This window comes from Adelges cooleyi, unplaced genomic scaffold (assembly GCF_023614345.1).
Source record: "Adelges cooleyi isolate 19-005CV unplaced genomic scaffold, UGA_ACOO_1.1 ACOO_flye_CR_arks_rails_tigmint_CR_PRNA_23, whole genome shotgun sequence".
NCBI classification, from domain to species: Eukaryota; Metazoa; Arthropoda; class Insecta; order Hemiptera; family Adelgidae; genus Adelges; species Adelges cooleyi.
Genome location: NW_026095893.1, coordinates 1,541,925 through 1,554,087, shown reverse-complemented (window position 1 = coordinate 1,554,087; position 12,163 = coordinate 1,541,925). Strand labels below are relative to the sequence as shown.

Here is a 12,163-nt window from a genome sequence, read left to right as displayed (position 1 = left end):
CAAAAAAGATCAAATATGCCATTTATGATAAAATCACAATATCGGGTAAGGTCAATTCATGTTAAACTAAATTAAATAATACCTCTTTAAACAATCGAGAAAAAGCTGAAAATTGTCAAGCTTACAGTAAGTTATTAGAAGTATATTTTTGTTATACTAACAAATTATTCAATCAATCAACTGTACAAACTGTTCAACATAGGTAACCTCAAGCTGATATATTAAACTATGAACAGAGTTAGTAATTATTATAATACAGTTGTAGGAAGATTATTATGGAAAATAACATAAATCATAAATTATTTAAAATAGTTTATTGGAGAAAAAGAAATATTTGAAATGTTAGGTACAAATATTTGTGAATGGGTAATTATAATTTAAAATCAAAATTTTCAATACAACTTAAAACGTTTACTGTAAATACTAAATATTTTTTTGAAATTCCATATTGTGCGGTTTGATTTGAACTGTACTTGGTAAGGAAATAAAATATTTCACAATTTCGAGTAGTTATCTAAGACAAAGCATAACAAACAAATTGATTGAGTATCCATTTTATGGTTTAACACCCAACTGTGTTAAATCTTGTTGTTTAAATCTTACCTTTATATATTAATAACTTACCAATGCGTTAAGCTAATTAACATTTTTTTAGACCAAATATTTTATTTTTTAGTTTTGAACCATAATTTTTAAAAAAAAACCTATCATCACATTTGAAAATCAAAAGTTACTATCGAAAAAACTAATTTGAGAGAAGGGTGAAACCGAAAAAAATTGTGAAACATTGAGATCACATTATATAAAAACATTTTGGAAAAAAAAATTAAATTATTAATTAAACCCAGTGAGATATTGAGTGGTTTACGATAAGTGGACCAACCTGTATATTTCCATCGTTATAGTCAAGTAAAATTAAAATATTATATTTTCATAAACGATTATTGATGTATATGCTACTTATTGGTTTTAAAATACAAGTGTTTTTCGTATTTACTTAATTTATTTTAGTCTACGTGTACTAAATAAGGTTGTAAAATAAAATGCCACGTCGACACGTTTTAATTGATATCCAGTTATTGATATGCAGTGCATTGGTTGCAGTGAATTTACTTATAATTGTTTTAAACAAAAATACATAATTTTATGGTTAATCTGCAGTAAATCAGGTGCAAATTATATTTTAAATATTCCTGATCATGACATTTCCTGTGCCGTCGTATGCGAAGCCCAAATCATTGAACGAAATACGTGACATAACATTAACGAAAGCATCGATTTGGTTTCCTACATATTCCAACATAGTCATTTCCAGCGGTATCAGCTGGCTGCTCTTTTTGTTCAGAAAATCTTCGTTTAAATTCTGTGTAGTCCATTCTCCGTGTGACGGAACGATGCAACGGTTGGTTAAAAACCAATTTACGTTCTTGTCATACACATCCAAGACATATTCGCTTATTGATTTTAATTCGTGATCGATCCCGTACTCGTCGAAACCCCGCGTGGACCATTTCAACCACATACTCGGTCGTATAGTTTCAGTAAAATCGGTCAACTTCTGCGTGGCGACCATTATATTGTGCTGAGGTTTGGATTTCGGACCTATCGAGTAAATAAAATCCAACGCATCTCTCATGGATTTGAACATCGACGACACGCCGTGCAGTTTCATCAGCACCAAATCGAAACAATCGCAATACCTTTTAAACCCAAGGGTGGACGTTCTTTTTTCATTTTGGCAAACCCCTATAAACATTTCCACGAGACTCCAGTAGTCATAAATAATCTTGGCGTATTTACACATGAGCACAATCCAGATCTCCATGTATTTATTAACGACGTTGGATTTGTCGATCGGGTTCCGGTTCGACGATATGGCATCGAATATTACGGTTATGGGATCCACGATTGCTAGGCGATTATTGATATTTATCATAAATTTAGCGTCCATGAACCGCCAGCCAGAATGATGCACCAACCTGTTTAATTTGTTAGCTAGTTCCGTTTTTTGTAAATCACTCATGTCGTCCGACACAACACGTGTAAAACCAAAAACAGCAACCCAAACTAGTATTGAAATCTGCGTTTGTGCATGCATTATCGAAGTGTCTAAAAAACAAAACACACACAACAGCACTAAATGGTGAACATTTTTTTACTGAAGAACACTGTGTATGATCATTTTGATAAAATTTGCTGTTTATGAATTTTTTTTGTTTCGACACATGCTGAAATTATTTGCCAATGGCATTGCCGTCGAGCTTTTGATTTACACGCAACACGACAAATAACAAACATACGATCAATTATGATTTTCCTCGTGAGAAAATAAATAAATTAAAAAATTAAAATGTTTAAATCATTCTAGTAAAAAAATTATTTTTCTACAATTTGTAGCAATTTTTTTTTAAAATGTCAATTACTTTGATAACAACCGAAAATTAACTACAATTTTAAATAATATACGTAAAAATGGATATTACGGGTCCGTAGAACCAAAACGATTTTATTTGTATGAAGTATAAACATTGCAAATTGACGACCGCCACTGTCGCACTTCCAAAGTACCACGGTCCTATGTTAAGTGTGCTATGCATTGCTCAGCAGCTGTAGCGGATGATAACTTACATGAGACGCATACCGTCAGAATAGCTTAACCTATTAAAAACTATTTGTTTAGAACGTTATTATGTTAAGAAAAAGTACCAGGGCCCTATGCGTGAAATTTGTGTATATATATATTAATTAAAATAAACAAAGCAACACAACAAAATGTGTATACCAGGGTACTAGCAACCACGAGAGTGACAGCGCATTATACGTGCTTGTTTTAGAACCCCGGTACCCATATTTATTGTTCAATAAATGATCTCGATATTTATGTCTATGTATATGTGATATTTATGTTTATCTTTATGTCCATTGTACGGAATTGTAACACGAATTTCAGAATGACCCCCAGCCCAAAAACATATCCATGTTAAGAGGGCACCACACAATGTTTGTAACAATGGTAACCACGGTACTCGAATGGTAGGTGATGATTAATTTTATGTTGTGGCCAAAAGTTGTTTAATAGCTTTTTGATAATTGTCCTTAATCGATTTATTGGCATACATTCACTTAGTTAGTTATTTTGAATCAACCATTCATTCAAGTTTGTTCGTTGTGAAAACAACACATAATTTTTAAAAAATCAACAGCGTTGCCAAAACACCTAATGAAAATGTATCCTTATAACAGGGTGATCCAACTAACAGACACTAATTTTCTCGGAAAATATGAATATTTTGAAAATGATTTTTTTCCTATTCTTTTTGGTATAAGTTTTACTTTATTTTTCAATATTTATCTCCATCCCTTATACGATAAAAAGGGTCTAAGTTTACGTTTTCAAATGGCAACATATGTTTTTGATTCCATAAATTTGTAGGAAAATTTTTTTAAATATGTTATCGTTTGAATTTTTTATTTTCAACCATCTAGTCGTTAGCTATGACTTTGTAAAGATATTACATTTTCTCTTAAATATTGTTATATTTCTTTGGTTTCCCAAAGACCGGGAGCCAAGTACCATTATTACAAAAGGCATTTAGCGTTTAGCTGGTAGTTTAATACTTAATGTGTTTATACTAATTATTAAGTAATAGTACTTAATAATTATTATTAACGAGTCACTAATTAATAAGAATTAATTAGTGTAATATTAATATTATTGTGTGCATTTCAGATTTTAGATAACGTTAACGGACAGCACAAAATATTAATAGATAACCTCTAGTTGGATTATACGTTTAAAGATTTGGTAAGTACAAAAGGGATATATTGAGTGGTTCACGATAAGTTCACTCTGAATAAAAGGTAAAGAATATTTAATAGGCAAGGTGTTCTTCGCCATTGCTTAAACAAATAAAAGAGGAAAGCAATTGCCCTCTCGAGTCAACTTGATAGCAACGAGCCGTACATTAGACTTACGATCGATATTAAAACCTTAAACAAAGAAGAAAATAGTGTGTAAACAATTTCACACACAATTTGACACGCATCACTACTATTAACGCGTTTTACTAGTTTACTCTTAAAATAATAACAATTTTGTAGTGTTTCTTTTTTAAAATATTTTTATTTATGTTAACGTACATTATTAGACAATATTCAAATTTGTAACTTGTTTATTGTTAATTAGAGTTTTATCAACTTTTGAAACTTAAACGGTAACAGAACGGTAATAGAATTTTTAAACAAAGAATGGTTTTCAGTAAATTTTGGCTGGTCGGGAACCAGTTTTTAATAATTATTTTTCAAGACATTTAAGTTTAAAATTTAAGATGAGAGGTGGAGTGCGGTTGAGAAACGCGCGCAGATAAAAATAACTTTACTCTCTACCCTTCGTCCCATCTTAAATTTATAACTTTAAAACTATTTATTTAAAATTTTTTAAAAAAATGTTTTTTAAGAGTAAACTAGTGTAGGGCGTTAAAAGAATCACTCGGTATGATGTAAATATGCAATCATATAAAAAAAACCAATTATGTCAATAATTTCTAATACAGCGAAATTAATTTCGATTTCACTGTTTCGACTGACATAAGGCCTTCCACAAGTCTCAAAAAAGCACTTTTAAACAGTTTTAACAAATCTATCACTTTAAAAATATTTGGATTGAAAGTAAGACTGACCAACTTCTTCTACAGTAAGTACATTTTATTAATTGTGACTAATTATTTCTTTTTGTTTTCTTGTAATTGCGTGCGATAAATTTATAACTACCAGTCATTTCAATTTCAATAATCCGAAAGTTTTTATCGCAGAAATTGTACAAATAATGTAGTTATTGTGTATAATATTTTTTAAGGACAAAAGTAAAAAAAGTTTTATACAATTTAAGCGCTTGTTCACGCTTCTAAGTTAATATAATTAATTACATTTTGTTACTTAAGTAGATTATCTTTAATATAGTTAAAAATATTTAATTTTATATTAGCTCTCCATATACCCGTCTAGTAGTTTGCAAATGAAATAATGTATTATAATAATAATGTATAATAATTAAAAGAAGTTTCTAAAATTTTCATAATCTTAATTCACAAACGTTTATTATTATTTACAGATAAAAATGAAACTCTTATGTGTACTAATATCGTTTATCTTGGTTAATGTTTTGGTAGCTAATTTACTTGGTGATTATTAATTCATGTTTACATGTACTTACACAAGGTAGTAGAAATCTATAAAAAAAACTAAATTTAAAAAACAATTTTATAGAGGTATATTATAAAGCAGTTATGAATACAAGTCAGTAATTTTTTTTTTTCATATAAAGTAATGTTTTAAGTGTTACTAAATTATATATGATTTTTTACAGACATGCATATGGGAATTGCAGGAGGTAACATTATATTATTGAAATTAAAATACTTATATAAAAAGTTGTTGGTATGTTTGTCTGAATATTAAATAATAATTAAATAGACGGTCGGTTAGCAGGTGGCCAACCTGACAACTGGTACCTAGTCTAGAGGTCCTTATTACACGTGTAAGTTAGTACCAAGTAATGCTTTTCCTCTGTTCTATTTCTCCAAACATGCGTTTTAATAAATAGCTTTCTAATTTTAATTAGCTAGTCTTCATTTTTCTGTTGTGTATTTTTTATCCTGCGTGATATGGTTACCTAGGTAGCAAAATTATTTTACTTCTTCAATAGGTGTGCCATGTAAACTGACAGTTCTTTGCATTTCTTTTTCATGTTTGTCTACTATTAGTATTTTTGTTTCTTTGGCATTTATTTTTAACTGAACTTGTTCTAGTGCTGTTGGTAAATTTATCAACAAATTACTCAAATCGCGTTTGCTTTTGGCTACTATGGCTATATCGTCTGCGAACCTTATGCTGTATATTTGTCTTCCATTTACCAAAACAAATGCGTTGAACAAATTATAATTACTTTACTATGTTTGCATTAGGAATGAATGAGAGGTGTAAAGTATCAGTGAATTAAAAACAGCGTACATACTAAATTTATACGAACAAAATCATATATATCTATGTGTTACAACTTATAAACATTTTATTAACAAATTTCTCTTAAAATATAAGATATAGAATGTTGATTTTAAGATTTTTAAAAAGAGTTTTTCAAGAAGATACAAAATATAAGTTATACGTTTAAAATATTTTATTAAGTAGTTTACAATTAGAACAATTTTCCTTTAGCCGTGCAAACGTCTGAAACCGCTTAGTAATGAAAAAAAAATACATTTTAAATAATCCAGAAAGTCTACACATGCTGATCCCAACATGGAAAACGTTTAAAACTCATTTTTGTATTTAAATAAAAAAAAAATAAGATAAGATATTTAAAAAATCTCAACTACAAAAAATAATACATTTTACAGTTTTAAGAATAGAAATATTGACGTGTCATACAATTATATTTAATGTTGTCAATAATTGAAATTATCAGAGATTTCTAAATTTTATTGATATGATTTTTAACTTAGTAAATAAAAATAAACATTCAAGGGAAGATAGGAGAGCCAGCACGCTTAGGAAGTTGTTTATTCGCAGTCGATCTAAGGATTTTTTGGCGGTTAAGGGTTTTCAAAAGTTGACTATGTACGCTAGGATGTAGGCACCTAGCACACCTTGAATAAATGTCTAGCTCGTTGGACCAACAAGAAAATTTTGAGAGAGATGTTATTGGCTAAGTAGGGATATATGGCAGCTGTTCAAAGTTTAAAATCGCTCCCCTGTAAAATTCCTGAAATTTGCCTACACACTTATTCACAGTTTTTACAGATACTGGTTTTTTTTATACCTCAAACTATTTTTTCTTTATTTTAGATGAATTTCCACAAGTAATTAAATACATGATTCAAGGAGAATATACGATGGGTAATTACAATTCTATAACTAAACAATAACTAATGGTTTACCCTGAGAAGTGAGACACTGTAGAAGTAACTCTTCCGTCTGTCCGTCTCCATTCTTAATTATAAATGTATACACAAATTAGTATTAATCATAATGAAGCATTTAGATACTTTACTACAATAGTGTTCCATTAATTTAATATTAATAGATACCAAGCACAATTTTTCTACATGTCTATTGTTTTATTAACTGTATCGATTAAATTAAAATAAAAAGTGTAATAATACATTTATGTTATGTTAAATACAGAGCAAATTTCTCTTACGTTGGCAGTAATACCAGGTAATGGCTTTTTTTTTAATTTCATGGATATATTTCAACAGGATTATTATATATATACATTTGTTTTTGTTCTAAATTCCAGAACCACAACACCATAACATAGACGGTATTCGCCTTTACATATTTTATTTATATAGTATTCTACACAAAGTCTTATAGTTAAATTTTTCATATGTGTATATTGTTATTAATCATATACCTGCGTATTGATGTCTGTCATAATTAACTATGTACATTAAATTGTGTCTTGTTTCGAATTTAAGGTCTGATACGGTACCAGCTTCAAATGCAACAAGCAATACATCATGTGACAGGCAAATATAAAATTTAACTTTTTTATACGAACAATAAATAAATTTGGTTATTATATCTATATAATATAGTTCTATAGTTATAGTAATAGTGATAGTTGTAGTAGTAGTAGATATATAGTTCTAAATAAAAAAAACGATAAATATTCGATGGAAATTCAAAGTATAATTCTGTAAAGTAATAATTCTGTATAGTTTTGTTTAAAGCATTAATGATCATTCAAAACTTAGTCGGATATCACTTGTGGCTACTAGATGTTTTAAATTATTTCATTGTTTTACATTGATTAATTATTCTAAATATTCTCAATGTTAGATGACTTTTTTTTCATAAGACTTGACTGCTGGGTCACTGGCTATTATTTTAGCTGTTAATAGATAAGTTTAGTTATTAAAATAAATTAGAGGTCGATTTAAATTAAATTGAATAACATAGTTTTTTTTAAGAAATTCAATTATGATTCTTTCTGATTAGCGGTGGATAGAGCTTCTTGTAAATGTTCTAGTATGTAGAATTTTGCTCTCAGGTCGACAGAGACACGTACTGATTAGATTACTGTTATAGACAAGGTATAAAATGCAAATTATTTTTATAACCGTACAAATATTTGATATATTGATTACAGGAAAATCTGCACCTGTAATAACCGGAGGTAATCACAATTATAAATACATTTTTCAATAGTTTTATCTGGTAAACCGCTAATGTGCAAGTTGCTCTGAAATGGTGCGAGAACTGAACTTTGCTGTAGGCTGTTGTTCACCTATATTTCCTAAGAGATTTGATACCGAGGCATGTTACGAATTTTAACATTCAGCATACTGCTTAAAAAGTTTAAAAGGTCAGGGTTTAAGTTTGGCGATTGTTCTGATTATTTTGAAGCGTTAGGGAGTCTTATTTAAGTAAAAAATATTACAACATTCAAATTTCTATACAAATTTGGATCTTATTCTTCAGAGAATCTGTAATTTGTTGTTCATAGTTCTAATTTCATTATTATGCAAATTTATAGCTACTTCGATAGTATTGTTTTTCTTAATTTTTAAGTGGGGTGGGGGTTAGTATTTTAAGATGATTGAATCATTAAAGTACCTGTATGTACTTGTACTTGGTTGTACAAAAATTGGTAACTGTTAGAGTAATAATTAATATTTTATGTAAGCGGATAATGTAGTTATAATGTATAATATGTTGCAACAGTAAAATTATAGTTATTTAACATACAATATAATGCTATCACGAACAATTCATTTATTATTACATTTTTTCTTCATTATTTTTGTTATCAAGTCTTTATTGTTCCGACCGTTAATCTGGAAGCTTTTAGAGAAGCAAGAAAAGTAATAACAAAATACTTTACAACAGCTCTAATCAACGCTGCACTAAGTAAATATTCATATTGAATTATGTAAAATTCTACCTAATATTATTATTTATTATAGTTACAATTTTTTTTCCTGTTTTCATTACAATTTTTAAAAAAATGTAAGAATAATAGTTTAGGTATTCAAATATGCTATATAATATGATATTTTTTTTTGTTTCTTAAGGTAGAAACCAAAATCGAGAAACACCAACGAACTTTTTTCTTAATTCTAACGACATGTGTCGTTTAATGGGATTATACAGAAGTATTAAATACCCAGGTACATACACAATAAATGCGCAGAGTGACATGATTGACACTTGTACTATAATAAATTCAATCGGATTTTATATCAGATACAAATGCATTCAAGGCCATATTTATGGTATAAGCCAAAATAACGAACCAGCATGGCCGTTAATTCAAGAGTTAAATGATGAATAATTTAAAACAGGAATTATAAGGATACATTTTTTTACAGCACTTATGATATTTTTAATAAATCATTTTTGTACACCGCACTTATGCCCAAATTGTCAATAAAATTTAATGTATTCAATAATAAAGAGTTTTAATCCCTACTATGTTGCTTATGATTTACATTTTTATTTAATAATTGTTTATATATTTGGACGAATATTAAAAAAGTTATAGAATTTTCAAAATGTGGCTGCTTTCTGGAACACCCTGTAGTAAATCACACAATGTAGCTTTAGGACCATAACACTAACTGGTAAAAATGTGCTGTCTCCCAGAACGCATATAAATGTAAATGTTATTTGTCATTGTTCTAGTTCTTCGTTAAAATGTATTAGATACGGACAATTTATATTCAGTGCATTAATTACCTAAACTAAACTATGACTGTTTTAATTAATTTGTCAATAATACCAATTTACATAATATACGTATTACTTACTTATCCACAGCCGTCTTTTATATTATAGTAGATAAATAATTAGTATACATTTAATTTTATACTGTTTTAATTTAGTCTTTACAGGTGGGTAACTAAAAATGTATCCTACCAAATGAAAATAATTCAATAATTCAAAGTTTGAAAAAAGAAGTAAAATAATGTACCAATTTCGAAAATCAATAGTCATTAAATTATTTCCAAAATCACTAAACGGATAGGTACTTCACAGTGATAAATGTTTTACTATATAAAAGACAGTGGACAGACTCTTTACTATATAAAGAGTGATAATAGTTGTAAATAACTGACGATTAAAATCATATAGTATGATATATAAGTAGTTACTATATATTAGTGTAAAACTAATACTTAAAAATATCACACTTCTATAGATAATGAAATAGTAATGAAATGTTGATATTGTATTTCAATATAAACACACAAACGGTGTCCTGTAAAATTAATTTAAAATGTATTTTTCTGATTTTGGTAATTTTTATTTAGTGCTTCAGCTAATATATCATTTAAATGATTTTCATATAATTTTTTATTATAGTAGGTATGTACTTTTTAAACATAGATGTAAACATGTAGGTGTTTTATTTATTAATATTATTTATAATATGTTAGTAATTATTTGTTTAAGCAACATCAACAGCAGCTCAAAAAAAAAAAATGTAATGTTCCTATAGCAAAAAATATAATTAAAAAAAAAACAAATTGTTATATTTTTTGTTTATTTTATTTTATTATAATTCTCAAAATCTGACAGACACCAGTCTGTCGTTAGCGCTGAATATGACAACTTTGTTGCCGAAATACGCATAAAGTATATTATTTTTATGGTTAAGGGGTTAAGGATTCATTTCTTTGCTATATATGTATACAAAAATAAGATAAGTTTTTTCTAGATTACTTTGTCATTGTTTGTTTAAGCTGCTGTCCATAAGTCCATCGCAGTATAAGCAAAACTAGACAACTATTAAGATACCAACTTTTTGGTATCTAATGCTTATATAATCGCCCATGGCATACATTGTTGATTCCATTTTATGTTATTTAATTTATAAGTGAACTAAGCCGAATTCAGGCCAGCGTATTATTTGTATACAATTTAGTTTTCATTTAAATAAAGATCAAAGTAATAATTTTACAAAAATAAATTGAAAAAGTTAAGTTCACGGATATAAATGAATTATTACAACAAAAAGTGATAGTGTCGCTTTCAAACAAACGCTTTGATGCTAATCTGCAATAGTAGAAATACAAATATCCGTAAAAGCATTGTACCAATATACAATAATGTTTTAAAAAACATATTTTTGTTTTTAGGGGGGATAATTTTTTATAAAAAAAATACGCTTAGACACTTAGTGTGATTAAATAAACATTCGGTACGGTACATTATAAAATATTTTAGATAATTTGAGCAAATTAAGAACTTGAACAGTTTGCGCCCGTCCCCCGGCTGGACAGATCTGGCTTTTTAAACCCATAATTAGATATTGTACATATTAAGTCAATCCATCGAACGGATACACAATTTACTTGAAATAAATGACTCTTTTGAATTTTCAATGTATAAAAACATTTCGTTTTTTCGCATTATTATGTGCACCTATTAATATAACTTAAAATATTGTTAAAAAAAAAAATCAAAGGTTTTAATCAGTCGACAAGATTCAGACATCCTATTTTAGGGTTTTTCATACATACCTTTCGATATTATATTCTTCTGCAACTGCTATAGGTATAGTTTGAATATTCATCCAACAAAATATAATATTTCATTTAAAATAACATCACGGGTGTACAAACGTAGACAATGTAGACATAATAATATTATTAATTGTACACGTCTTGTTTTATGACTCAAAATGTAAAGCATTTGTGATTACACAGGTCTATAAGAAATATTACAAGTCGAAAAATATGTAAATTTGTCAGGAGTTTTTCTCGATTTCGAAAATTAAGTTGTATCGTTTTTGTGTACACAAGTGTCCCACAATTTATAACGTTTTTAAATGTGTGAGGACTTAGGTTAAAATGATTTAAAAAAAAAACAAAAACCGCCGTACTTACAAATAATAAATGAACACGTATTATTTACTGTATACAAAAAAAAAAGCCTTCTACACGTCATTTATCAGCACTACTATGTCAAAGGCAAAAACTCCATGTAAGCCGGGAACTTATTCGATTAATTATCGATTTTCTTTCTTTAGGCATATATATATCTAAAATCATATCGTGTCCTCCACGTCCCTACTATGCCCTATATAGGTTATTTTTGTTTTATATTATCTGATCATAAGTGTTATGAATGTTATGAAAAAATAATTTTCTGATTA

General features: G+C 28.1%; 1 protein-coding gene and 1 long non-coding RNA gene across 4 annotated transcripts in view; one reads left to right on the top strand and one right to left on the bottom strand.

Annotated features, from left to right (window-relative positions):
• The window catches only part of LOC126835925 (uncharacterized), a 46,290-nt gene extending 34,553 nt beyond the window's left edge, over nucleotides 1–11,737 (bottom strand). For all 3 annotated transcript variants that reach the window (XM_050568812.1, XM_050568808.1, XM_050568809.1), the window contains exon 1: nucleotides 11,529–11,737. Coding sequence is in view for 1 of the 3 variants with exons in the window: in XM_050568808.1 (XP_050424765.1) it covers nucleotides 11,529–11,581 (53 nt within the window). In the remaining 2 variants the exon portion in view is untranslated. The remainder of the gene's footprint in view (nucleotides 1–11,528) is intronic.
• Nucleotides 5,148–6,947, top strand: LOC126835936 (uncharacterized). Its single transcript, XR_007685260.1, has 3 exons — nucleotides 5,148–5,295; nucleotides 5,366–5,389; nucleotides 6,844–6,947. It is a non-coding gene; the product is annotated as an uncharacterized LOC126835936 (long non-coding RNA).
• Nucleotides 11,738–12,163: the final 426 nt, after the last annotated feature.